Source organism: Ciona robusta, chromosome 12, assembly GCF_009617815.1.
Source record: "Ciona robusta chromosome 12, ASM961781v2".
NCBI lineage: Eukaryota > Metazoa > Chordata > Ascidiacea > Phlebobranchia > Cionidae > Ciona > Ciona robusta.
In genome coordinates, this window is record NC_143246.1 from 5,963,575 (window position 1) to 5,991,028 (window position 27,454).

The 27,454-nt window shown below is 37.0% G+C and overlaps 6 protein-coding genes across 9 annotated transcripts; all 6 read right to left on the reverse strand.

Annotated features, from left to right (window-relative positions):
* Positions 1–1,387: 1,387 nt before the first annotated feature.
* On the reverse strand, positions 1,388–10,620 carry LOC149727191 (SR-related and CTD-associated factor 8-like). The gene is made up of 24 exons (XM_089889716.1): positions 10,452–10,620; positions 10,248–10,304; positions 9,811–9,939; positions 9,560–9,721; positions 9,215–9,337; positions 8,785–8,958; positions 8,205–8,461; positions 7,823–8,035; positions 7,135–7,200; positions 6,859–7,034; positions 6,433–6,533; positions 6,097–6,195; positions 5,762–5,933; positions 5,290–5,466; positions 4,790–5,016; positions 4,524–4,706; positions 4,109–4,215; positions 3,560–3,928; positions 3,162–3,307; positions 2,798–2,983; positions 2,505–2,598; positions 2,364–2,444; positions 1,739–2,001; positions 1,388–1,585 (listed from the first exon to the last, which is right to left on the reverse strand). The coding sequence occupies exons 2-24, from the start codon at positions 10,275–10,277 to the stop codon at positions 1,446–1,448; spliced, it is 3,675 nt and encodes a 1,224-aa protein (XP_089745842.1). The 5' UTR covers positions 10,278–10,304; positions 10,452–10,620; the 3' UTR covers positions 1,388–1,445.
* Positions 10,621–11,502: 882 nt separating this feature from the next.
* On the reverse strand, positions 11,503–18,648 carry LOC149727192 (uncharacterized). The gene is made up of 16 exons (XM_089889722.1): positions 18,508–18,648; positions 18,132–18,230; positions 17,696–17,803; positions 17,490–17,557; positions 17,196–17,319; positions 16,806–16,924; positions 16,251–16,489; positions 15,919–16,007; positions 15,555–15,734; positions 15,259–15,318; positions 14,587–14,898; positions 13,727–14,397; positions 13,305–13,511; positions 12,947–13,037; positions 12,345–12,553; positions 11,503–12,096 (listed from the first exon to the last, which is right to left on the reverse strand). Exons 1-16 carry the CDS (start codon positions 18,540–18,542, stop codon positions 11,747–11,749), a joined length of 2,961 nt encoding a protein of 986 aa, XP_089745848.1. The 5' UTR covers positions 18,543–18,648; the 3' UTR covers positions 11,503–11,746.
* A 514-nt stretch (positions 18,649–19,162) lies between these two features.
* On the reverse strand, positions 19,163–21,512 carry LOC149727193 (nucleoporin Nup43-like). Its single transcript, XM_089889749.1, has 7 exons — positions 21,361–21,512; positions 21,097–21,211; positions 20,873–20,961; positions 20,542–20,692; positions 20,169–20,353; positions 19,883–19,985; positions 19,163–19,657 (listed from the first exon to the last, which is right to left on the reverse strand). The coding sequence occupies exons 1-7, from the start codon at positions 21,472–21,474 to the stop codon at positions 19,407–19,409; spliced, it is 1,008 nt and encodes a 335-aa protein (XP_089745875.1). The 5' UTR covers positions 21,475–21,512; the 3' UTR covers positions 19,163–19,406.
* Positions 21,487–22,621, reverse strand: LOC149727194 (carbohydrate sulfotransferase 11-like). Its single transcript, XM_089889751.1, has one exon. It carries the CDS (start codon positions 22,615–22,617, stop codon positions 21,616–21,618), a length of 1,002 nt encoding a protein of 333 aa, XP_089745877.1. The 5' UTR covers positions 22,618–22,621; the 3' UTR covers positions 21,487–21,615.
* A 15-nt stretch (positions 22,622–22,636) lies between these two features.
* Positions 22,637–25,777, reverse strand: LOC149727195 (nonsense-mediated mRNA decay factor SMG8-like). Of its 2 annotated transcripts, XM_089889724.1 has the most exons (2): positions 23,929–25,777; positions 22,637–23,865 (listed from the first exon to the last, which is right to left on the reverse strand). In XM_089889724.1, the coding sequence occupies exons 1-2, from the start codon at positions 25,775–25,777 to the stop codon at positions 22,934–22,936; spliced, it is 2,781 nt and encodes a 926-aa protein (XP_089745850.1). In that variant the 3' UTR covers positions 22,637–22,933. The 2 variants fall into 2 exon arrangements, with proteins under 2 accessions (XP_089745850.1, XP_089745849.1); XM_089889723.1 differs by having other exon boundaries at positions 22,637–25,777.
* A 7-nt stretch (positions 25,778–25,784) lies between these two features.
* LOC149727196 (large ribosomal subunit protein bL17m-like) lies at positions 25,785–27,430 on the reverse strand. Of its 3 annotated transcripts, none has more exons than XM_089889760.1 (2): positions 27,289–27,430; positions 25,785–26,478 (listed from the first exon to the last, which is right to left on the reverse strand). In XM_089889760.1, exon 2 carries the CDS (start codon positions 26,464–26,466, stop codon positions 25,966–25,968), a length of 501 nt encoding a protein of 166 aa, XP_089745886.1. In that variant the 5' UTR covers positions 26,467–26,478; positions 27,289–27,430; the 3' UTR covers positions 25,785–25,965. The 3 variants fall into 3 exon arrangements, with proteins under 3 accessions (XP_089745886.1, XP_089745885.1, XP_089745887.1); XM_089889759.1 differs by having other exon boundaries at positions 25,785–26,481; positions 27,289–27,411; XM_089889761.1 differs by lacking the exon at positions 27,289–27,430 and adding an exon at positions 26,829–27,230 and having other exon boundaries at positions 25,785–26,481.
* Positions 27,431–27,454: the final 24 nt, after the last annotated feature.

Sequence of the window (27,454 nt, forward strand, 5' to 3'; positions counted from 1 at the left end):
AAACACATTTTAGAAAAAAATACTTATTTTTAAAACACGCGTACACTCAGTAACAGATTGAATTAATCACAATAATTCAGTTGTCCCTATCTGTAACTCATCATCGCGGAAACGTTAAGCACAATATTTAAATGAAACATAATTACCATGTAGAAACAACTTGACCGAAGAGGAAATATAAACCGACCCTCCAGCAGCTCGAAGTCCGCAAAATGAAATCTCCACGTGTTTCCCTGGAGGCAAAATCCGCGTCCCAGTAGGTGGCGTAGTTACATTTTAATTATCTGAATTAAGGAAGCCTAACACATCTTTTTCAAGTAAATAGTCTCACCAAAGAGATTTAAACCAATCTCTTTGGTTTTACATTCTTTCAAGTAAATAGTTTCACCAAAGAGATTAAAAAATGGTTTTAATCTCTTTGGTTTCACATTCTTGCAAGAATAGCATATCAACTTTATATTAACATATTAAAAACCGTGTTTCGCTCTCATAGATACTTAAAGTTAAATTTAACAGTTAGTGATTCAACGAAAATGCCACCAAGTACTAAAGAAGGGTGTATATAGCCACTACATGCAATTTAGATCTATATGGCCTCTTACTGAATAACAATTTACAAAAATAAATTCTGAAAGTCTTGATCTTAAACAATAATTTTCTACTTCTATATACACTTTATTAAGCAAATTATTAGCATATTGCAATTAGACAATTCACTGAACATAGCTTCCCTTCCAACACATGAGGAATTACCAACTTTTCAAAAATACAACTAGTAAGCATGCAAAACAAAGCTATATGTACAGGCTCACTATAGTACAATTTCTATTTAGGCTCATACACAAGGATTTGAAAACTAAATCACACCAATAGCAAGACTGTACATAGGTACAAGAGTACATTTACAAATATTGTCGACCAATGCTAAAAGAAATTTCAATCTCCATTGAGAAGCATCATAGCTTTCTTCTTTTCTGTTGCTGCCAACAATTTGTTGGGCTTTTGTTGTTCTTGTTTTCCCCAACAATTTGTTAGGACTTTTGTTCAATTTTCGCCAACTATTTGTTGGGCTTTTCTTCTGTTTGCCAACAATTTGTTGGACTTTTTGTTGTTGTTGCCAACTATTTGTTGGACTTTTTCGTGGTTGGTGCCAACAATTTGTTGGACTTGTGTCGTTGTTGCCAACTATTTGTTGGACTTTTTTGTTGTTGTTGCCAACGATTTGTTGGACTTTTTTGTTGTTGTTGCCAACTATTTGTTGGACTTGCAGGAGCAGCCTCCGATGCATGTTCAATTTCCAAGTAATATATACATAATATCTTGAGCGGTTTAAATGGATCTTCAATTTTGCTTTGGCATCGCTCATCAGTAATATGTACACTACAAGTTTAGAAAATTACCTAAACTTTATTGAGCTTTAAAAACCTCTGCATGATATGGAAACTTCACATTTCATCAGAATTAAGTCCATCCTGAATATTATCTTTAGATTCAGAAATACATTCATCGTTTGTAGGAGTGCCTGGGCTACAGTTTCTCACATTAGGTTCCTGCTTCGGAGACAGCGGGACGCCTGGCTGGGGAGCTTACAAAGAGAGTAAAGTGAAATTAATAAATATTTTGAACAGATACACAGAAGCAACTATTAACTTACATTAGTATACTACACATAAACAATGACCAGCCCTTACAGTAACTAAGTTATAAGCATAAGTTTAAACAATTTAAATTTCCTTACCTTCTATTTCATCTTTATATGGTGTCTCTGTTGTTGGTTCTGGTTCATTGATTTGTTCTGGTTGAATGCTTTCGAACTTGGGCACAATTTCATTTGAAAATTCAGTTTGGTTTTCTGGTTCTTGATTGGTGTATTCTGTTTTTACAGCGGTCTGATTGGCAGTTTTAAAATTGTCAATTGATTGTGATGGGGTAACATATTCTTGTTTTACAGAACCTTTGTTGGGATTATTTTCTTCTGTGTTCGTACTTTCATATTCGTTTCTGCAAGAAATATTCCATAATACATATATTGAACATAGTAATAAACTAATAAATCTTTTACAAAAAAAAAAAACGCAAAATGGGATGGTGATTAAATCTCAATATACAGTCAGCGTTTTAACTAAATGATAAAATGTAATACAGTAACATTTTTCCTGACATTTTTCCATTCAAATCAATTTATCGTTTTTGAACATAAAGGGGATTCATATTTTTAAAATACTTAGGAAGAACAGCTGTAAAGGGGTAGGAACACCACATAGGGTGTACAACAGTGACAGATCTTTGTATCAAAGCTATCGGAACAACCATCAAAACAATAAGTGCTTATCCATTATAACATAACCAAACAAAAAACATACGAGTTACTGATATTCTCATCGTGCAATGTAGCAGCTGGAACTTCTTCTTTAATATTATCAGTATTGCTTGGATTTGGAGGTCTGGAACAATAAGTTTAATTTAAATACAAGTCCATAGTGTTTGTAACCACCACAACAAACCTGTTCCCATCATCGCATGCTTCATCTTTGCCATCTGAATTGGATTCCGGTTTATCTTTATCATCTGCATTAGATTCAGGTGGGCCTTGACCATCTAGTGTAAAAAGCACATGAATCTTTATAGCAGTACTTATACCACAACATAAGTAAAACACCACCTATGTTTTTCAATGTAAATATTTTTACTCTAAGTGTGTTTAACTGATGTTGTTTTTGTCGCTTTTCGTTTTATATATTTATTAATCTTCGCTTATTATATTAGGTTATTATATTATTATCATCAAGTAACCAACCTTCTAATGCCCCACCAAACCCACTGGGCAAACCGAACGAACTAAAATCGATTTTCTCCGTGACATATTCATCTTCTTCCTCATGTCTCTTCTTTAACTTCTCTCTCCTTTGTCTCTGGTACTCTTCCTCTTCAGGATCAATCTCTGGTGATCTTCGAGAGTCCGGACGACCCCATCCACCTCGACCTGCAGAAAAATCATATAACAACCTATAGAAATCATGGAAAACCTACAGAAAATCATGAAAAAACTACAAAAAATCTTAGAATCATAAAAAAACATGAAAATCTTACAAAAAAGTATAAAAATCCAAAGAAAATTTTAAAAACCTGTCTCATACCAAACTAACCACACAAAGCATTACCTCTACCACCTCTTGAAAACCCTCTATCAAAGCCCCGTCGGCCTCGATCACCCCCAAATCCTCCTCTTCCTCTGAAACCTCCACGCGGAGGACCCCAATCTCTGTCATCACGACGATCTCGACCTCTTGATCCTCTATCCATGTCCCTGTTGTTTGTATGAATGATAAATTTGCTACTATTTTCACCATGCATAAATTATTATTGGAAAACTGCTCTTTTTGTATACAGCAAACAGAACAGAATTTTTTCCAAATATTTGATACTTTTTGGAAAAATACTGGAAAGAAATGGACATAATATTTATCATACTGCTGTTTTGTCCACCATAGTAGAGCTTTGCAGCAACAGTATAAATTCAATTTTACACAAACAGAGGCAATTATTGACATCACAATACCTCCTATCAAAATCCCTTCGGTCACGATATCTGTCACGTGATCTGTCATATTCACGAGGCGGTGACCTCCTTGAATCACGTGATCTTCTATCACGGTCCATATCTCGCGATCTACGATCTATATCACGAGGTGGGCTCCTCCTCATGCCCCTTGAAGAGCCACGATCGAAATCGCGTGGGGGTCCTCTATCCATGCCACCCCTGCTTGGTCCTCGCTCAGGATTTCTTGCCTCCTCATCTTCTCTGGACGGGGGAAGTCCCATTTCTCGAGCAGGGGCAATAGTGGCAGTTGGGGTTGTGGGGTTCGGGTTTAAATCCGTTTCAGCCGGCTTGCTTATTCCAGATGTGGGTGGTTCCCCTTGTCTGATACTGAATTAAAAATTTATGATGTGATGTGTGAACAAAAAAAGTACGAATGAAGGAAGTTACTTAATTTAGTAAACCTCTTAAACTAATAGGCCAAAGTTACTCAAAGGAAGATAAGGAATTTTAAATTAAGGTCATAATTCATATCAACATTAAATAAGTTCAATAGTTTATAAAACTTACCCTTCAAACATTGGGTTGATTCCACTCGTCGTTGGAACGTGAGGTTCAGTCACTGTGGGTCGTAACATCGGTATCTGACCAGGGAATCCCCCCATCGGTCGAACATGCTAAATTAAATCATTGTTTAGTCATAAACTAAATTATTATGTTAGTTCTAGGGTTTAGTGGTTATGGCTTGCATCAGAAGTGAAAAGTGAAACATACAAAGTTTGATGCTGGACACGAACCTAATTAATGGTAGGGATTTTTCGGCAAAAGATATTTCTCCAACCCAGTGTTTACTAAATGGGTTGTAGCACGACTAGTACCCTCGGTGTCAGAATAATGCACTAACTTTAGCCCAAATTTCAGGTCTTACGTAATTCTATGGAACCTCAACCATCTAGAATAGAATTATCAAGACAATTAGGCTTACCGCTGCCATTTGCTGCTGCATGGGGTTTTGCATCATTTGAGGGGTACCCCCTTGCATAGGCATCCTCGCACCCATGTTGGGGTGAAACCCGGGGCGAAGTTGCATCGGGAAACCCATCCTGATTGGCATGACCCCCATTCGGGGTTGCATCAGTTGTTGCCCCATTCCTGGCATCATTCTTATCTGGAGGAGGAGGATTGTTAGTTTTAAAATGGCAACACTGTAGAAAAGCCGGGTAACACTGTTTAAAATGGCAACACTGTTACCTGTAGCTGTGGAAGATGCATTGGACGTTGGAATCGTTGAGCCATGGGAACCCCACCAAATGGGGCTTGGAATTGCGGCAATGCTTGTTGTTGTTGTAGGGCTTCACCCTGCTCGTCCCTTGTTGGGGTCATAGCTCCCTCTTTTTCCGGGGGTTTCACCTCCATTTGCGAGTGCTCGGGACGTATTTGAGGAGGTTGTTGTTGGTGAAAACCAAGTTGGTGGGGAACTTGAGGAGAAAATAAATAATTTATTTAAAAGAAGACAAAATAAATGCATAGAAGTGCAACTGAATTCTAAGTTTTTAATCTGGGTTAAACAATAAACAATAAAACCAATAAGTCCTAATATTTTTCATAGAAAATGTGTGCTTAAGCTTTTCCCTGAATACTTAAAAGTTTATGAAACTCCGCCATTTACTTTATAGTTACCATTGCATACATATAAACCAGGAACAACCAAGAGAATCTACCATTATATATAACAAAACACAAAGTTTTACCTTGGAACGGGTTAACAGGGAATCCTGGTCTCACCATCATGGGTTGCCCCATGGGTACCATACCAGGGGCGGATACAAAGGTGGGGTTAAACCCTGGTAACACTTGTTGACCCATTTGCGGAGTTTCAATCATTTCTTCCTCTTCAGTTTCAGGGTTTTGAGCAGCCACAAGTTCGGCTAAAAGAAAAAAAAAAACTGTTTAAAACGTTTGTGTGAAGCATGGGTATGCCTGTACTGGAATAGAATATATGTGCTACTCTATCACTAAATTAGTATTTAAATAATATTCTATTTTTTCAATAAACAGTGGGGCTTGTGTCAAAAAAGGTTACAACCCAAGGTTTACTAACTATTAAGCTGAACTTATGCACCAAGCTGGTTAGGAGTCTCTGATTTATTAGCTAATAAGTTGAACTTTGTAACAAGCTTTTTAGCTTTCTTCTCAGCTGTATTAAACTCGATCTTCAGTTACCTTTTTTCTCTTCAGATAACGACTCTGGGTCAATAAATCCCCATGTCAACAACTCTTTCATCTGCCCTGGTTGATCGGAGATGGGTATGTAGTTAACCCCATGTTCTTTCACCCAGGTTGACTTGTGTTCTTCCGGCATCTCTTTACTTGGAGCCCAATCACACTTAAGCGACTATGGGGTGACATAAGGTCAAAGGTTATCAAAAGGTCAAAAAAAGGCATAATAATGTGGCAGTTTCGCAGATGCAGTCTTGGAAGGATGGCAAACGAAACATACGTATAGAAAACAGTTAAAATACATTAGCACTGCAGCAGTTAAAATCCTATTAACAAACCTTGCCAGCGAGACGTTGATGCCGTATTTTCCCGATAGCACGACTCGCATCAGCACGTTGTTTCATACAAATATAAGCACAACCACGCGGTGGTATCATCTGTAATAACAAGGTTTGTGGTAAAATAATACATATATATAATCAAAATTTTGAAGAAGTAGAATAGAACAATTCATCTATGCTATTTCATTTAAGCATAAAAATTAAAATTGAAAAACGTGCCAAATAATCCATATTTATGTATAAAGTATTTGGGCTTTTAATTGTTTTAACTATTTATCATAGTATTTTGTGGCATGATCACATTTCATATATTACATGAGATATGATACTCACATTCACGCTTTCCACTTCACCATATTCACCAACCAAAGCCTTTAACTCGTGTTGTAAAACCTTGGATGAAATGTTCCCAATCCACAAAGTGGTTGTCAATACTGTGATTTGAAACAACACTGGTTAGATTACAAAGTAAAATTTTCTATAGTATTATCTCCAATTAGTAGAGGATATAAGTTTTCTGACAGTTGTTTATACAGATTTTTTAAAGTTAAAATCCATCTTAAGATTCCAGTTTTCCAAAGAGTTTTCATTGCTTGGCTAGGTGTTAAACTAAAAAAACTGGCATATGATATTGAACACACCTCATGCTCTCTGTCTACATAGACCTTCAGTGTAAGTATTAGCATTATTTCATTAAAATACATAGGCAACATAAATACATAGCTCTATAATATGTTGGAAAACAGTTGAGCAGCTTACCACTTATTGATCCCTCTTTCTGTGGGACCATTCCTTTCTTTTCTTTACGCTCTAAAGACTTTGACCTTCGTGAGCGCCGACTTCTATCACGTGAGCGTGAACGAGATCTTCGTGATCTGTGAGATCTTTCACGGGAATGTCGAGATCGAGGGCGGTCTCGCTGACGATCACGGGATCTGTGGAATTTTCATGTCATGATGACAAATAAAGTCATATAAAAAAAGTTATCTTTTGGTTCTAGACCAGAGTTAACCATGGCGCAACAAATTTTCCTACCTTGATCTTCGTCTTTTTGCATCCGGACCACGAAAAGGATCTCGGTTTCCTCTCTCAGAGGACATTCTGTAAATGAGGATGGGTTACAGACAACTTATATATGAGGCAGAAATCGCTAATCGCAATTCACACAATTATAGTCTTTTCATTGCATTCTTGGTTTTTATGTGATTTATTGCCAAATTATTTAACTTAAACAAGAAGTTAGAATCAAATGTTATAATATATACAACATATGTCGGAAAATATTTATTAGCCAGGCAAAAACACTTTTAGGTAATCAACATTGAGACTTAGGATAAAAGAATAAAAAGACTTCTCATGTATGAAACATCCACAGCATCGAATGTACATGATGCAGGGTTACTTTGTGTGGTGCCATTTATGGGCCCAGAGACATACTACAAAGAGTAATTTCAGTTGATTTTGCACTTTTTTTCAGCAATAGATACCACTGAATTGGCAACAATGCCCATAGCTAGGTCAGTGCTTATAGTCATTAACTTAATTAGGAATTGAACCAGGCTGAAGAATATACATAAAACAATGCTAACATGTTTTTTAAAGATTTTTGTATAGGACATTGAAACATAAAAATGCCAAAAGAGATATATTAGAAAATAAATGTAACATATGCCCAAAACAATTGGCTTGTTATGTTGCTATGTTTAGAGCAATATAAACTCACTGTTCAAGCTGATGGTTGAAGTTTTCTTGTTCGGCTTCTAACCTTCTCATGCGATCCATGTCCGGAGGTTGGTGGTTGGGTTGGAATGGGGGTTGTTGGAGTTGGGGGGGTGGGTGAATTGGGGGTCTTTGGGGTGGGTGATGTAACCCCCCATTTGCTGTTAATTGCTGCAACTGGTTGGGGGTTGGTAGGTTGGGTATGGTGGTTGGGTCACTGTGGAAAAAAGTAAAAATATGAATATAGAACTCGTTTTATTATTACAATGGGTTTATATAAGGTACAAATAATACATTTTCGCCACAATTACAGACACCCATTTTTTTATTCGCCTACACAAAATACAAACAGATAATTCTTAAGCAGTGGCAAATATACTACTTACAATTGATTACGCTGATTATGATTGAGAGCTGCGGGTTCTCGACGTGGTTGATTGCCAGGGGGCATGGGTGGCGTCTTCTCATCATCGCTGTAATCGAAATCTAACACATCGCGGTTAAATGCAGGCGGTTTATTGTCTTGTTCAGTGTGTAAGAAGGGGGGTTGGTGTAGAAAGGGGGGTTGGTTGTTTAGAGGAGGTTGCTGGAACACTGTTTCTTCTATTACTTCAACTTCTTCTTTGATTTCATCTTTACCTGGCTGTGGATATAGACAGTAAAGGGTATTTATCTGAGGAATCCTAATGTGTGAACTGACAACACAACAGTTATACTTTTTTGTTAGAATGCATTTATTTATAAATACTAAACAGATAACAAAACATTAGACAGACCATAGAAACTATTAGAAAAAAATGGAAAGGTCATAAAAATTTAAAAACATATCAGAAACATAGAATCCTTTAGGAAGGGTAATGAATGAAAATGAACCTGTATACATATTGTGTAGAAATTTGTATGCATATGCTATACCTATACCGGTTATACGATGTCACAACCATTTATGGTAAGATAAGAACTTACTGGTTCTGGTGCTTTTATTTGGTGAAGCAGATCATCAAGTTGGCTTTGTTGTGATCTTGACAACAAACCAGCGAGGTTTTGTATTTGGCTTGTGTCAGGATTTGATAAAAGATGAGTAAGGATGTTCGTGAGGTTCGCTGCATCTGGTGCTGCAGGTTTCGCTGCAGAGTTTGACTAATCAAAAAGCAAAGGTTAAAATGGTTCATTTGCTGATTGCTAAAGTGTTTGATAGTCTATAAGAATAAGGAAAAAAAAATAAAACTACCATTTTTTGCTAAGTTGTGCAGATTATATAGTTTACTATTACAAGCATAGACCATTCCTCTTACATTTTTTATATAAAATGTGCAGTGTAGCCTCAAACACATGTTTTCTACAAAGGTGTAATTTGTATTTATCAGTAAATTATAATTTAATAATCACAACGAACCTCTGACTGTGTTGAGTTAGATGGTGGAGATGGAGCACCTCCCATTACCATTAACTGTTGCACGATTTCTTGAGGAAAAACAGAATTCTTTTGCCACAGGTTCAGCACTCGTAGAATTCGTGGCTAAAACAAAATATTATACTTTAGTTTAGTATTTTAGGCATATAATCCAATTAAGTTTACAGTTTTTATAATCTCAAACACCGAGAATCAGAAAAATAGACCAACTACGCCTTACGGCCTAGATCCAAATTTCCAGGTTCTATTTCCCATATAGAATTCTCAAGAAGAGAACAACCAGAATGTGGTATAACAAGCAAAATTTCACTTTTAATTAGGTCATACCTTGTCTTCTGATGGACATTTATAAATATGCTGAAATGTAGTGATAATATTCTTGCATAGTCTTGGCATGAAGACATCTTTTTCAGCACCAAATTGATGCCGAGATTGGCGCACGACCGAATCAATTACATATAATCCTGGTACTTTGTACTCTGGCCGACACTGGGGAATACAATAAGATATCCGTCATACAACATATTTTAATTAAACAATATTCCAAAATATATTGTACCACATATTAGGAAAGTTACCTTTTGCACAAACTTTTCTACACTTTGTACAATGTGTTTATAAAACTTGATGCCTTTAATTGCTTTCTTTGTAAGCAGCGCCATTTTCGCTCTCGAAATGGGAGGTTTTGTTTCATATATGCCGGACAACTGTGTAAGAAATACATTGTTACTTCTGCTACCAAGTGTTTGTAAAATATATAGTCATTGACTTATTGCCAGCTTGTCAGGTAAAAAAGTGGTAATTTTATTTTAACAGTTTGTATGCTATTCATCAAGACTTCATCAGAGTTTGGCATGCAAATGTTTATTTTATCAAAAGGCGGGAAGATGGCAAGAAATACAAATACATTATTAAGTAAAAATGGTTTTGGAGCAATTTATTTTACACACTGTGTGTCAAAAATATTCAAAAAACAGACTTTGTATAATAAAAAAATATGCTAAGATCAGCTTACCTCATCGTTAAACGACTTAACAGCCTCCATGGTGACGTAAGAGATGTTCCACCGCCTCTGCACAATAAATTGAAACACTTTAATAACAGGAAGTAAAAAGCAGAAAGCATAAATACACCTTGCAGTTCTACATTATCAATATATTTAATGGCATCAGTCGAAACGTAGGTGTAATATGATTACTGCAGTTTGCAAAATACGTACCTATATAGTGTCGGTTTTAGTGTATTGTGCTAACGTAATTATCTTTTAGGCAAAACTAGCTGACTACTATTACACCAAAAGACTCCATCTCTAAATTAAACAACAAAATACAGTAAAAAACGATTAACCATAGTCGATCTACCCAGATAAACAACAAACAGGGAAATTCAGGAAAGCAAAGCGGTGTTCGCCGAATTTATGACGTAAAACCGCTCAACCGAATCTTTTGAGAAATAGAAATCTCATTTATATCAAAGTTAAAAAATTGGGGCTATAATTTGCAGATTTTGTATTGAAATGAACTAATTTAAAAAGAGACCAAAGGGTTAAGGGTACACAGACATATATTTCTGGTTAAATACGTGGGCAGAAGGTCCGGTGCAGGTGGCCCTCACTCCACCTGCCGTATGCGAACTCGGAACCGTGATCGCCCCACTTGTCCCAAGCTTGGTTACTCGCGCCTCGCTCGTATAACTTCAGTAGAACAATAAGGACTCCATAGCGCTAGGTCGACAACTCGGACAACCGTGCAGCAAGAATATAAGAAATCTTATATTCATTCATTCATTCATTCATTCGTTTTCGCCTCGAAACAGTAAATAGGAGAACTTTTAAAACATAAAACACATATGTACACGGCCTACTAGAGATGGCCGTGACATGTCTAAAAGCAAAAACATGTTTTTTTTACTGAAAAGTGGCGTCAGTTCGAACAGGCGAAGTGGCGTCAGTTCACCGAGCGGGACCGCTTATTTCTAACCAATCTTACTGCCATGCGGACCATAAGAAATCTGCCGTCTCGTCATTTTAAAATCACACTTTATTATTGTAACACCAACCGGTCAGCAAAGAACCGTAGGCATAAGGTGCTTAAGTTACCCGTCTCCCCCCACCCAAATATGCGTGCTTACATAAAATGTTCCTGCTCCATTTTTATAATACACAGTTAAACAGTCCACCGTAAATGTCGCATTTTTTGAGCTTGTGCAAATTTTCATTACGGATTCAATCTTCAAATGAAACCTCTTTAGAGTTGAGTAAACGAGTCGTGTCCACATGCAGTATGTATTTTAATTACTACAATAAGAATAATTGCGAGGATCCGCACCGCGTACATGTATATATAACGCGCGAAACAGCACTTACGGTACAAGCGTACCTTTTGAAGCGCAACGTTTATATTGATAAGCATAGAACCCTAATCAAGGTAAGTTATATTAGTAAAAATAGATTGTTTCTACCAGAACAATTAAAAGTAATCTTTTCTGTATAAACCATTTGTTCGTAACGACCGCTTAAGAAGGGTAGGTGCGGTAAGCCTTCGTGATCCTCATTCTACACACCGGGCACTGTCGTAGCGATTGTGTGCACTGCATGCAAGTACATAGGTGCCCACAAGGCACAAACACCATCTCTGCGTCACGATCCAAACAGACTTTACATCTTTTTTCATCTCGCAGACGACGTAGCTCGGCCTGTATGCGACGTTCTTCTTCTTCGTGATTCTCTTCGTGAGCAACGCTGGTTTCGTGAGTTTCATCTTGTGATTCGTGAACACTTACATCAGGATGCTCATGCTCATCATCATGAAAACGATCACGAGCTTCAAAAAAAGACTCTGGTTCTTCTGGGTTGTCTTCAACACCTTTGAAATAAAATCCATCTTTACTCGACAGTGCGCATAAGGTGTATTAATGTGTGCCTGGTGTACAATAAGATACTTATGTTATAACTTGACAGTTAACATAATGAGGAATGAGTAGATTATGTATGACTGGTGTATAAGAAGAAAGCCATGTTATAACTCTACAGTGAGCATGAGGTGTATGATTACACCATGTATGTATGCTGTACAAGCAAGGTATATAACTCGACATTGAGCATGGGGTATACCATCTTCATCGTCATCTTCTGATGACTCGAACTCGATAAGGTCCCTCTCCTCATTGAAGAGAGCATCTAAGAGCGCATCAGTGGTTGGGAAGTTACACGAGCGCTCCCGGATCTGTTTCCTCATTACTCTTCTGATATTTTTCGGTTCAAACCCCATCTCTGCAGCATTTGCAGCAATCTCAGAGGACATACATTGCTCTAATTGTAACCTGTAATAGATTAACTTGCATTTTACTTTCGAAAAAAAAAAATTTAAAACTTGTTGTAAACCTTTTTTAGCATTGTTTTATTTTAAATCCTTTATTTTAATATAATTTTGACAAACTTTATTTTCTAAATGCAGTAATTTAACACTTTGTTATTTTAACTATGGATGAGGTATTTATACCATAATGAGCCAACTTTGCCCTTACTCCAATGTCCAATGAAGTGTCTCATAATAGAACCTTACCCATATACAATATATGATCTCTAGCAGTGAGATACTAAGGAATAAATGTTGGTCTACATCTAAATGCGGGTATATTTAAGTACCGGCAATTGGGCACATCAATAACAATGTAAATTGGGGTTAAGTTGTCCTATACATAGAAATATCATACTTGTTTTGTCTTTCTTCTTCCCTTGGGTCAACAATAGGAGGGGTGGGTAGGTTTTCACGTGAATCCTCTTCATCAGAACTCTCATATATTTCTGTATCATGAGCGTGAAAATCAAAGTTAATTATAAAACATTGCTATCGGTTTTTAGGTTGGGTAAAAAGGAAAATATATTGAACGAATCAATGAAAGTAACTTGTCAACCTTTGCATGATGGGGCAATGGCAGTCTTGAGTGTTTTGTTTCATACACCCCGATATGCTTACAAGGTACCACCTATGTAACTAAGGGTAAATTATTTATAAGCTGTCAGACAAGCAGTCCAATTAAATTTTGTTATATCCGTCATTAAACACATTACCTCCTGGAAAGGTAGGAAACGAGGGTTCCCCTGATTCGGCACTAGTCATAATGGACAACACGTTTTCCACAAAGTCAGGTCCACGATTTCGTAACAAGTAATGACAACTTGGAAATTGTTTAGCATGTTCTTCCCATGGTATCCATTGTCGCGATAAATCCCTTATTGTGACATCACAATACCAGCATCGAACAGCGTCGTCGTCTCCTAAAGTAGTTTAAATATTTAAACATTTTAACAAAACTTCTTTAATTTTTTTACCAAGTTTTCAAATTTCTTACAAACAGTTTTTACAGTTTTTTGGGGTTATTAGAATTTTTACATATTTCAAACACTTCTTAAACAGGTATGCTCACAATTTGAATGCACTCTTATTGCAGTATTGAAATGATATGAGAAGGATTACACACTGTATTACCCACCTAAGTAATAAAAGCCAGCTTGTGCAATATCTGACATAGTTGGCGGGCCAGTCCTTGTCCATCGAGAGTCAAAAGTTGCAATCCTGTCTTCGTAAAACTTCATGTCCATTTTCTTGGGTTCGAGGCACGGGAACATGTCTCTATATAACGTACGCTCCTGTTCTTGAAGGTACTCATCAAAATCAAGAGTTTTACCATTTTGGATTCCTTCTAGACTTCTAATTATAGGAATAGTAGTTGCGTCCTCTGGGTTACTTGTACTGGTTGTGGAAAATGTAAAGTCCCTGACAGGTTGGGCAGATTGGGTTTCCAAGGGTGCTTTATATGGGTCCAAATCAAGTAACCAATCTTGTGGAGCGGTCTGAACTTGTTTTAGTGGGCTTTGTGGTGATGTGCGTGAAGGGGTGGGAATTAATATTTGAGCATTTGTTGTGTTCAAGTTTAACCATGGTTGTAGATTTGAGGCTTGCTTGGATTCGGGGTTTGAAATTTGAATTGTTTGAAATTTTGAGCTTGTGTTTGAAACTATGCTGCTATCATGTGTTTCTCCATATGCTAAGAAGTCAAGAGCTGGTAAAGCAAGAGGAGGAGGAGCAACAGGAGCAGGAGTGAGAGGTTGAGGAAATATTGGAGATGGCTTCTTCACCTTGCTTGCCGCACTGCTTGAGTTTCTGGTAAGAATATTTTTTTTTTTGACAAAACATAGCAATTTGCAGGCATTTTTAAGCGTATTTTAAAGATAACTTGTAATAAACTCCAAGAATCGGAAACTGATCTGGTGCTAATGAAGTATCTCTTCCGTTTCGTAGATCCTTATTTTAAAGATAGTTCCAATTAAATAAAAAAGTGTTTTGACTTACGTAATTTCAAAGGAGCTTCCTGATTGGTTAAGAAGGTTTGAACTGATTGGTCGAAATGCTGACACGGGTTCTGCTTGATTAAGCATGGCGTTTTCGCTGCTTGTGAATTGTGGAAAGTTTAAGGCGGGTAATTCACCACTAGATTGTGGTAGAGAGAGAGACAAGGGGTCGGAAATCATTTGTTCCGCTTCACCGGAGCTGTAAATGTCACGTGTTGGGCTCTGATTGGCCGGTTCAAATGATATTCGTGCTTCACTGGGTTTATTATTCAACAATAAAGCCATATCAAATGTTTCAGATGGTGGACCACGTCTAAAATAATTTAAAAACATAAATAGATATAATTATTTAAGGGTAAATCATAGGTCAGCATGAGGTATATAATATCGTGCTATAACGACCTTTGATGCCTCCCATGCGAGGATGACTAAGTTAAATTACATTCATATAACTACATTTATTTGCAAAGCAGAAACAGATTCTAAAGTAGAGGTATACATGTTTACAAATAGGTTTATAACATGTTATTACATAACACATTGATGATATGGTACTTAGTCATACAGGTTTTTTTAACACTAGATATTGGTGACATTTATGCTTAGCTTTCATACTAAATTTTCAACTTAGCAAACTGAGTGACTTTTTAACTTGGCAAATTGTGTGACTTACATGATAGAAAAATCGTAGTCATCAAGTGCAGGGGCAGGGGTGTCGATAGCATTCGCGAAACTATGACAAAAAAGAAAGTTAAAGTTAAAAATAAACACCCGCAAAGTTACATACACTTGTGGTATAACAATTGTAGCAAAGTATTAACCACCAAACCAATCAAAATGTAAAATATTCGTTATTTTATTCGTAAATTTTTTTTAACAAAATAAAAACACGTTTAAACTTACCAAACCAAACTAGTCAAATTTGCACAAAATAAAACACATTTAAACATAACAAACCAAACTTCCTACCTGCAAGAAGGAAAACTATCTCTATGTATATCATTAATCACATCCCCAGGCCTCCAGTTTTTCAGCACGCCCATGCACGAGAAGCACTGCGTGCGATCTCGGTTGCCAAGGTAAAAGAAACCACTTTTTGCAAGCAAGGTTTTATCAAGAGAGTTGTCCGGCCAGTTTCGAAAACTCTTTCTGTTATGTAATAATAGGGCTTTCAGAAAAAAGTCAAAACTTTTTCCCAAAATGTTAACTCAAAAATGTTAACCACAAAATAAGTGTATTTGAGTCTTATTTTAATACAAACATTGATATGAATTATATGAACACAATTGCATAAATTTGACTCAAATAGATGTAAGATAATAAGGGAACTTACAAGCGACCCGATTCTTTATTTAGATTGAGTGTATGAAGGAACTCCCTGTGTTCTGCACTATAGACTTGGGCAAGATAAATTTGTGGGCACTGTAAAAAGATGATTTAAAATAATACCCTTCACATTTTCTTGCCAGTTTAATACAAGTATAACAGTATATATATCATATGTATCGGACAATTGTTCTGATTTTCCTACGTTTTGGTTTAGAAGATAGTTTTAAATTGAAATAAAACGAGAAACATTTGTCAGATATATTGGCTGTTATAAGTATAAGGCGTATACACTGCCCGAACACATGTCTTAGTTTTAAACAGATAAATTTATATTACCTCTTCATCAGAAACTTCATTATTTTCTGATGTGTTTGGAACCATAGAAACATTATTAACCGGCTGGGGCAGATATTTTAGTTTTTGATCATTTTCAAAACTAAATCCTGAATATGGCTCAGTTAAACTTGGGTCGTAAATTGAAAATTGTAAATCCTGATTTCCAAGGCCAAGATCAAGGTCTTCCATCATTGAAGGAAGGAAAGAAGCTCCTTCAACACTGGGAGGTTGGGGTGGTGCTGAGGAAGAAGAATGTAAGGTGTAATGGTCACGCCTTTTGTTTAGAAGCTTTTTATCAGTTTTTATCCATAAGTCCGATATAAAGAATGTGGTTATAATATATTCCTACTCCCACTTTTATACGATATGGTATACTACTCCAACATTACTTCGTTGACAGATTTAAAAACAGAATTTGGAAATATTGAATATTATGTGCTAATGGTAACCATCTTACCAAACAGTACTACATTGGCCTAAGTATGATGCAGTTTCTTATAAAATTAAGCAGCCAATATCAATTTCTTAAAAATAGATTTGGGTTTTACCACCTACCTTTCAAAGCTATTGGTTGCTTGCTTTGAAGTTGTTTAAAATGTGCACAGTCATCCTTATGATATTGTGCTGAGTCACCAGAATCGGTGTCTGTGACGTTTTCAACACGAAATCCACAACTAAATGGTGACAAAAAGGATTTTAAAAATTTCAAAATATTTAGCCGCTGTTGCTACATTTTGGGATAATGGTTCAGTGACCCAAATCGTAGAACTCATGACATGCCACGCTGCGGGACCTCACCCACATAGAATAGAATGCATATAACACTGAACTATATAACAGAGTATGAAAAACACAAACTATATGAAGAGTGCAGCAACACTATGGGTTGATATATTGTCTCATTGTGTATACATGCCATATATAAATTATATGAAGAGTATTCACCTGTAACACCTGATAACTGATCCACCTGGTTCAAGGTAGAAACCGGAGTTGGTCAAGTTTTTCCCATTTAAATCACTTCGTTCTTTAAAACTCAGTAATCGAAAAACCATCTCACTTGCTCTCTCTGTGAGGTAATACAGTAAAACATAATACAATAAAATAATTTATTATAAGAAAATTAGCTAAAAAATTTTTAACACACAATTTCAAGCATACTCAAAACTTTGTCATTTAAACTGCTAATTTTGATAATTTTTTAGTTATTGCTTGTATCATGCATGTCGATTTTCTCACCTGGAGTTGGAGCAATGTTATCATCATTAGCAGCAGGTGTACCGTCACTTTGTACATCGGTGTTTGCACTGTAACAAAGTATTTAAATATTAATATATATAAAATGGATTATTTCTCTTGCAAAATAAAAAATGTTTAGGTAAAAGTTAGGCGAAAATTGCTACTGAGTAACATAACAGTTCTGTAAGATTAGTTAGAAAATTCACCTTTCTCTCAATTTCTTGCCTCCACTTTTGTAGGATTTACCTTTTATTTCTGGATGTATCTTACAAACTTCAGGGTTGAAGGTTTCAAACAAACACAACTCATGCAGTCTAAAAAACATTAAGTGTAAAAAGATGTATCTTATAGTTAGGGGTATAATATTCTTTAAATATTAAAAATATAAATAACTTGCTTTATCCTTAAGTGGCCGAAAAAATGACATGCGTTTTAACACAGATGTTCTTTTTCATACACCTAACGCCAACTTACGAGTCACCACAGATATAACTTGAACACGTAACCTCTGTGTTAGAGGGTGGTGTACTAACCATTGTGCTAAGGTGCCGGAAATTAAAATATACGACCAACTACAATCCATTGATACTGATTGTATAACCAGATGGTTCTGTGTTATTTGAATTATCAAATTTTTCTCACCCTTTACTACCCAACGTTGACTTTAAACTTTTCTTCTCATAGTTACGTTTGTCTTTTGCGTTGCCATTTATTTGATCATTGAATGGTGCAGTTGATTTCCTTTGGAAAATCATAATACAATATTTGGTCTTAAAATTCCAATAGATATTAGGTTTTACCTAAAACTAAGGAGGTAGTGACAAATTTTCGGGTACGTTACAGTCACAGATTGGGCTGGTGGGAAGTGTTAGAGGTTGGTAGTTATGTTAGTGGTTTTATGGGGTAGTGGTTAGGGGTTCGACTGTTAGAGGGTAGCCTATATATGGTTTAGTTGTTAATAGTTACGTTTAGCGGTCAGATAAAGAAGGGATTCTTGTAGCACCAAACTATAAGTTACCTTGTGTTATGGAGATACTTGTGACGCTGTTTCATGTTTCTGTTTCGTAATTAGTTTTAATTGGTTTCAGCTATTTTACATAATATAATTAAACCAACCAGGCAATATATACGAAACTATACAGAAGTTACAATAAAACTGTACAAACACACAAGTTTCTGAAACAACAAACCATTAAAAAACGCATTTTTAAATAAGAAAAATGATCAAAAACTTATTTCCGCTTGTCTCGAAATAAGCAAACAATTGACTTTTGGTACTAATAACCCGGGGAATCCCCATGAGGTAAGATATTTTTTAGTGCTGCCAGGCGCCAGCTAGAACGGTATAACTGCCAACTGGCACTGTGAATCATTACGAGCTGTAGTTGGGGGAACACTGGAGGTAACTTCACCCGAAAACTCTTTACAGAGGTTGCAATAAAAGACTGTAAGGGGAATTTACATGATGCACAACGTTTTCACTGTTTAACAGACTTATAATATAATTTTTAGTACTCTTAAAACATCATACCTGAATTTGTAATGTCGAAGCTGGCATAACTTAAACTTTTGTTTGGTCAAGTACCGTAGAACCATGTATGTTGTAATGTGACATACACAGAAGTAAATATATATTATAGTAAAACCACAGCTATTTGCATAAACGTCTAACGTACATTGGGTAATAAAGTTTATTCAGATAGAAATGGCAGTGTAAAATAGTGGTATAATACAGACTTTTATAACCTACACAAAAATAACCTAGATTTGACAACAAAATGTTGTTTGAAATGGACTGCGCAATAAAACTGTATGCCTTGTTTCAACTTGACCACTAGCCTAAAAAAGTCTCCTTCGCCCAGTTGCTGGTTGTAGCACCACTGCATGCAGTGTGACATCACACATTCTATAGTGATGTCATACAGCATCTTCTATGACATAAATAGCTTCAGCATCATTGCAACAAACAAGTGATGAACCACTGACATCCAGGGAGTTGATTGACAGTCCACACTTTGAAACAACTTCTGACACCTCAGGAGCCGAACCCCCACCATCACGGGCCATGACCTTGAGGTCAAAGGTCGAATCGAGTCTCCTGGCACTTCCATCTTGGGAACAAGTGAAGAGGTGGGAGGGAGAGGTCTTGTGAAAACGAACTTCCCAAACTATTAAATATTTTGTTAATTGATAAAAATGAATGAATGTAACCTATTCATCTTTGCGTGGCGGGGCACTTGGCCATAATAATATTGGGGTGTTCTGTTTTATACACCTCGTTTGCGCTTACAGGTGGAGAATGAATGCAAAATATTTCTTCCACACCTAAATCAAAATCTCCAAGAACTCACTGCTCTATTGTGTTCATAGGGTTTTAATAAATAATAGCTTACCATCTTCATCATGGACTTGTAGTTTATTGACAGGTGCACATTCCTTTCTAATATCAAACAAAGTAACACAACCATCTGCACCACCTGTTGCTAACACATGACTCTGGAATTCAAAGAAAAGAAAATAGAATAACGGGATTTGTAAAATTCCATGTAGGCATCTCATTTTAACTTTTTATTTGTCCAAAAAACTTAAATCTAGAGAATAGTAGTGGCACAGCCAGGTTTTTTTGGTCATATCCCTTTTGGCAACCCTATTTGTGAAAAATTCGGCTAAAATTCTTACCTGAGTTGCGTGATGGTCCACACTCCTTAGCGCCACCAGTTGATCGCTGGACACCATGATCCTGGTAGGTGAGTCACTAGGTGACCTCGTATCCCACATACGAAGCTGACCCACAGTATTTGTTGTAACGATCTCGCTCGATGTAAGGTAACGGACACTCGTGATTGGGCAGCTGTCCCCATGCTCTGTGATGTCATAATGTAAAATAGAAGAAATATATTATTGTATAATGTAACTCTATGGTAACTGGTAATATTAGAGTTAAAGACAATGGTTGTTAATTCTATCACCCATCCCATATTTTCTGACTGTCCAATGTCGCCCGATAGTTAGTGTTACACTTTGACCTTTTTACAATACCCTAGCTACTAACCAATCACACGCAGTGGTCGTTTGCTCTCGATCCTCATCAAGTTGATGTTGCCATCCTCACCAACAGATACGATTCCTGGTAAAGATGTTGCAACATCCGTACATCCTCCTCTTCCATGAAGTCTATTCCACTCATGCTGGAGGACCAACGACTGCAAGACGAAAAGGAAAATTAGAGAAGTTTATTTTCCTGAATAATAGAAATTAAAAAAAATGGTGACAACTTAATTAACAAAAATTTGGCATGCATTATGAAATAGACTTATGTGTTAAAAATAAGATATTTTTAGGACAAGCACTGATAAGGCAGTGTTTTTATATTTGTACCTCACCTCTGATGAATTAAACAGAAGAATATCTCCACAACTTGTACCGGCAACTATTAAGCTGGAGTCAGCATAGTCAAGTCCACTCACGTCCCCTGCAAGTGAAGAAAATGTGATATATCTATTTAGAACTATACTATAAAATATTTTACCCCAAATTGGCATTGCATAAGAAATTTGCATACAATAAGATATTTATGATGAGATATTTGAATAAGGAAATAAATTACCCTTGACTGCGTATGATGAGAATTTACGAGGTTGTCCATTATCAATATCTTCCATCTCGGGATTGTTTTTAAGTTTGTTGGTTTGTGTGATTTCCCATAGTGAGATAGAGTTTTTCTACAAATGTAAAAATCTTTAATCAAAGATTAAATGCAACAAAGTTAGATTGGTGGTAACTTGTAAGTGGTCACGAGTATAAAACAGACCACCCCTGTTACAACAACTGACATGGCCATGGCAAACAAGAATAAAAAGGTTACATTTACCGTATTTTCATAACTTCCAGCAGCGAATACACTCGACTTCTGAAGCGAAGTTGAATTCGGTTTCCACCGAACTCGGGACATTTTCTGTGACACGAAAATTAAACTTTCGCTCATTTTTAACTGAAGCTGCAATCACAGTAACATGGCAGGTAAGATAAAACAACAGTTTTACAAATACAGAAGGAAGCAATATATATAGTATTTACTACAGAATATATAACACTGGTCACCGATACAAAAAAACACAAACAATATTTAAAGTGAATACTTTTGAAACCCGAACAGCTTATAATCTAAGTTATATCGGTCTTCGATTTTCTTTATTATTTTTGGATCAGTATGCTCCAGATGCTCTGAGACACGATTTATATTATTTCTATGCGTTACTCCAACGCTTGGAAACCACACATCAATGGGCGCATGGATCAATTTTAAAAGAAATCGAGAATCATCTATTACAGTGTCGAGATGCATTATGACATCATAATGCAACCTACATGGGTGACAAAGGTTAACGTAAGGTTCCCAATGTGGGTTCTCATCATTGCTTTGCAGCAAGTAGCTCAAAAACTGCTCAAAGGTTGGATATTTTTCAGAGGAATTGCTACGTGGGTACATGGTCATAATTTTCTTTCCCAACACCTCCATTTCTGGTATTGAGTTAAATTTACTAGGAAAGAACTTATCTTCGTATGCCGACACCAGTCTTTCCATCGGGTGCCGAACTACCAAAAAAGTTGTGAAGTTTTTAGTTCTCTCCTCTAAAGTTGACTCAGGATCATATCTAAGTTTATAAGGAGTGACCAACCCATGGACACTTGCCACCTTATTTAAGTCATTCAATTCCTTCATGTTTTTAACATATTTATTCAAAAGCAGCATAACTTTCTTGGAGTTGGTGCTTGCCACCTTAGCAACATCACAGTACATTAGATTATACTTGGTTGAGGATATTAATTTTGGGTTTAAGTCTTGAAATGTCTGCGAACACAGCAAATATTCTGCACAATTTTCAACCAAAGTTTGACGCCTGGATGACATTATGTTGGCTCTATTTCTCATGAAATGAGATTCCCATGTTCTGTTTTCAAGAATATTCGAGTGTAGCATCTCGTCACAGATCTGATGTTGATCTGAATGTCTGCTCATCATCATGCTCCTCATCTTACTCCACACACTCGCAAAGTACATCATTATCAGCATCACAGCACTTAGAGAAAACAGCCATTTCTTCCTATGGTTTACAAATGCAGACATGTTTCCATTTATCCTAACCCTATGTAAGAAGAAATCACAAATTAGGAACAGGGGGCAGGAAATAATGCAATGCAGAAGCACTCTTATGTAAAAAAGCGTTATTTTTTCTCATTTAGAAACAAAACTGTTTAACAACATACATATACCATATACGAAAACAAATTTGTGTGATAATAAACTATTTAGGTTTATATAGCCATGACGGGTTACAGGAAATTGAATAATTATACCGTTCTCAGTATTGAATCTGATATTAAGTCAGTGATAAAGTTACAATCTAAAAAAATACATTAATAGTGTAAGGCTAAAAGTTTGATCATTTATCAACTTCTGCACTGAGCATTTTTAAAACCCTCCATGCTTGCAGTTGAGAAGAATCCTTGGGCTGAATATGTGGCCCAGATTCACTGACATATACATAGGGGAGGCGTAAGACCCACATGGAATTAGGGCGCAAAGAGATTTCTGGGTCACTCGGGTAAAAAGTGGGGGCAGGGCTGGGTCCTGGAACAACTTGCGGCTTCATGTTGATTCGAACTGATGACTCAGGAGGTGTAATAACAATAACTCTCATTAATTGTCCCGTCAGCATCTTACCAGACCTACCAGATACAGGGCTCAGAGTAAAGAGCGGCATGTTTAAATCAAGAAGTGGTTGTATTGGATCACGAACTACCCCACTACTTGTAACTTTGACCGACTTATCGGGACCAGAACAAATAAACCGCTGGCCCCGTGGAGTCTCGTACTCATACCCTACATAAGCCTTGGTGGTAGTTTCTCGCAAAGTTAGTTTAGTTTCTTTGATCGGAAGTTTTCTTGCTTCTCCTGGCACTGGCCAGTGTGTGGTTCCTGGTTCTTCTGTCATAATGCTGATTTCCCACGGCACAAGATAATTTGTTCCTGGCAGAAAACCTGGAAACTCAAGGCCCCGGTTTGGAGTGTATAAGTTGGATGAACCAAGGCGAACTAAACTCCATGAAGAGAAAAGTGGAAGAACACCCTCTAATGCGAGTTGTGAATGAATCATGCCTTCAGTGAACAACTGTGGTTCAGACGACTCATCCTGGTACTCCACCTCTGCCATTGCATCGGAGTTCAAACTAAACTCATAGTTGGCAGACACAGTTCTTTGCCTCGACTCCGAATCTGTATTTTCCGTTGCTTCCTCAACTTCTTCTGCTTCACTTTCTTGAGTATAGCTCTGTACTCCTGACTCACTCTCACATCCAGAAGTGGAAGTCTTAGGTTTTGAAGCGCTCTCATCGACTTCTTTTCCTGAAATCGTCATTTGTTCAACAAACTTGTTAGGTTTTGAAGCGCTCTCATCGACTTCTTTTCCTGAAATCGTCATTTGTTCAACAAACTTGTGCAGTTCATCTGATACAAGACCTTTATCTTGTTTCTCGGAACAATGGATCGGGAATTTGTAAATGTCACTGTCGGGGAGTACGTGTGCTCGAGCGTCAAGTCTAGCATAGAAACCACAGTTTGCTTCTTTTAATGTGAAAGGATCCTCTCTTGATCCTTGTATGCGCCCACAGCTACTTGCAGCGAGAGATCGTGAACGGGAAGAATGGAACATCTTTGGAGGATTTGCATCCGGCTGAGGTTTAAGATCGTCAGGAAGATCATGAAAGCGGTGAACACAGTGTCTTCCAGTGAGAGACCGGACTTCACAAAGACGACGACCATCATTCCAAAACGCCTCACACTCAGCTTGTACGCAAACTTCATATTTATCTTTTGCTGGTCCTCTCGCATGTAATGCATATGTGGCAAGTGCTTGCGCCAGTTGGTTGCGATGCACTTTACTTGTGTAATGAAGTGGAAGGTTGGCTTGGTAAGCTGCACTTGCATGGGACACCACTTTACCACAGCGTGCCTCACTGAATCTCATCTCAGGGTCCAGATGAACTTGCAGTTGTTGCTTAATCTCTGATGTTTTCACTTGCACTTCTTCATCCTTTTCGATCTTTAATGTTGAAAAAAAGAGTTTAAAAAGTTCGTTTGCAACTTTCATCCAATTTTTCAGCACCGGCAACTCAAAGTGAGTCGGTAAAGGATTTCTTCCAACACTGTCCTTGAATCCTTTCTTATCAAACACAAGTTCTGTATGTTGTGAGAGAAACTCCCAAAGAGGATTTTCTTTTTCCTCTTCATCCTCTTCCTCCCACTGAGTAGGAGGATTGGTGAGAAGACGATAAGCTCTAGATTTTGCTGTTGGATCTCTATGTGTCTCACAAGACTTCCTTAGGAGTTGGAGCATGCTGTTTATTGGGTCTTCATCTCTTTTAACTTGGGAATATTGTTTTGTCATAATGTGAACAAAGGCTTGATTTGGTGGAACTGTGAACAAACAATTGATGGCATTGTTAGTTAAAACACGGCTGTTGCGAAGGATTTTGTAAATTTGATCCTCCAAAGTGTGCTGGAGTCTTTTTAATGGAGGCTTCTTCTTCTTTGTAGCATCACCTGCAGCTTCAGGGTTTCTCTTATTGCTGAGGTGACTTTTTTGCACAACAAACAGAAGTCGAGGTGGACAAGGGCGACCGTTCACCCACCAATCTCTACCTACCGTGCATTCTTTCAGCACATCTTTAACAAGAGGAAGAAGTTTTCCTCTAAAAGTGCTAATGTGGTGAAAGAGTGAATCGTAGCTGATATCGAACATAGAAACAGGATGCACAAGAATAAGAATGTGGCACACTGAGAAGAGGAAGACGAAAGAAAAGACGATCTCAGATTCCTGACCCTTCCAAAAGTGATGAGAGTCACTGTGGTTGGTGAGTTTTGACCCCATCTCAACGCAAGCACACGCAAGAGCTGCTGCATCCAGGGTGGTTGACAGATGCAGGAAAACAATCTTCCTTTTTCGATTGTAGTATCCCTCGATTTTCGGCATAAACTTTTCCAAGCGAGGATCCCGATCCATCTCACTGGGATTTACCGAATAATCGGGGTAATGCGTTGGAAAAACTGAAGTTTCTGTAAGTTTATTCAAAACCATCCCTTTGGATACATGGCCCCATGCACTCTTGCCGAACACACCAATCACACATACTTCCTGCGACGCTATCTCAGCATTCACTTCTTCAGTGAATGGTAGTGACCACAAGCCATCCATCTGCGAAGATGCATTTTCAGATTTGGAAACCATCCTATCCCTGCAAGAAGAGAATTTTCATGAAACATAAAACTCTGTCATTTTTCCATATTATTTGAGCCAAATAATCACACATGAATCATGATACCCAAAGAGAAATTGAGAGAAACGTTACTTGCAAAGAACTTCAAGACACAACAAACAATATTTTGCTACATACTATAAACAGTTTATAAGTATAATCAGTTTGAACTTTCGGATTGAATATTTTTTGCGGCTTTCCAGTCATTTTTTGCTGCTGCAATTAAAACATTTTGCAACGTATGTGGGTTATCTTCTTTAACAGGCAATGGTGGAAGTGGATTTCCCTTTAACTCTAGCACTGCCATCTTTTTATGGTCGTCAATGTCTTTTATGTGCCATGTAGGAAGCATGGCGATACGTGTATACTTTCCAGAATGCTCTGCAAACCTCGGCACCAAGACACTGAACAGCTTTCTCTTAATGCTGTCATCATCTGCCCAGTATCCCACCATGTCCTTGGTATAGGCATCATTGGTGCTCTGTTTAGCAATGTCGATTAATCTATGAATGTATTTCTGTGTCTCGTGAGCTTTTGTGAAGGTTGTTTCGATTCTTTCGTTCTTTATGAGAGCGTTCACGAGAATCTTAAGAAGTTTCAACCGTCGTTGGTGACCTCCAAGTTTTCGAAATACATTTCCATGAGCAAATCCACGTGGCATTATGGGGGGAAACTTCTGGGTAAAATGAGCACAATAATGGTCACATAATAGAGTAGAATAGATAAAGTATAAGACAATGAGAGTGGATGCAAGTATATTTATAATAGCACCTAAGCTATTTATAAAGAATGCATTTATACATACAACTACAACTAGGGTTTTTGCATAACATATGCCCTGCATATGCCGTATACTAAACTCGGGGCTTGGAAAAGCCATGCAAACTTTAGAATCAACACTACTAGTACGGTAACTCGAGGGCATTTAGAACTTTCAAATCAATCTAAACATATTGATTTACTTGCAATTATTAGTGACCTATTATCAACGTATAAGCTGTATTTAAAATAATAGTGTAATACCAGAGTCGTAAAAACACCGAGTAGTCCAACTGCCGTCTTTGTGTGTTCAAAATAGAGCAAAAGCGGTGACTTTCGCAATGAATTTAAACGAACTTGTTGAGTTTTATTTGCGATTTCCTTTTGTGGAAAGGCGTAAAACAGCTTCTATTTACATTACCAAACATTTTTTTGAAAAAACATATAAATTTACCCCCATTAAATGACTAAAATGTCACAAATCAACCGCTTCTAATTCCATTTTTTGACATTTTTTGATACAGAAAACAAATAACACTTGTTTTTTACACTTTTCAAACTTTAAATTTGTTTTTAGACTCAAGTTTTTCTCTAATTTACCGAAAAACATGCATTTTCCCTATACCTACTGTGTTATTTTGGAAACAAGATGGCGTTCAATTTGTCTTTTACGTAACAATGGGTTGGACTACTCGGTATTTCTATGGCTCTGTGTAATACTTACGCAAAAAAACAATTTCAGTTCCACACGTTTCTTGCTATACCTCCGAAACTTCAAAACAAATTGACATTAAACATAGAAATCGATTGCATTTCAAGTTAAGGGAAATAACCCTTTGCTTGTTTTAGTCATGTGACAATGACGTCACTTTGTTAGAAACTTATGACCG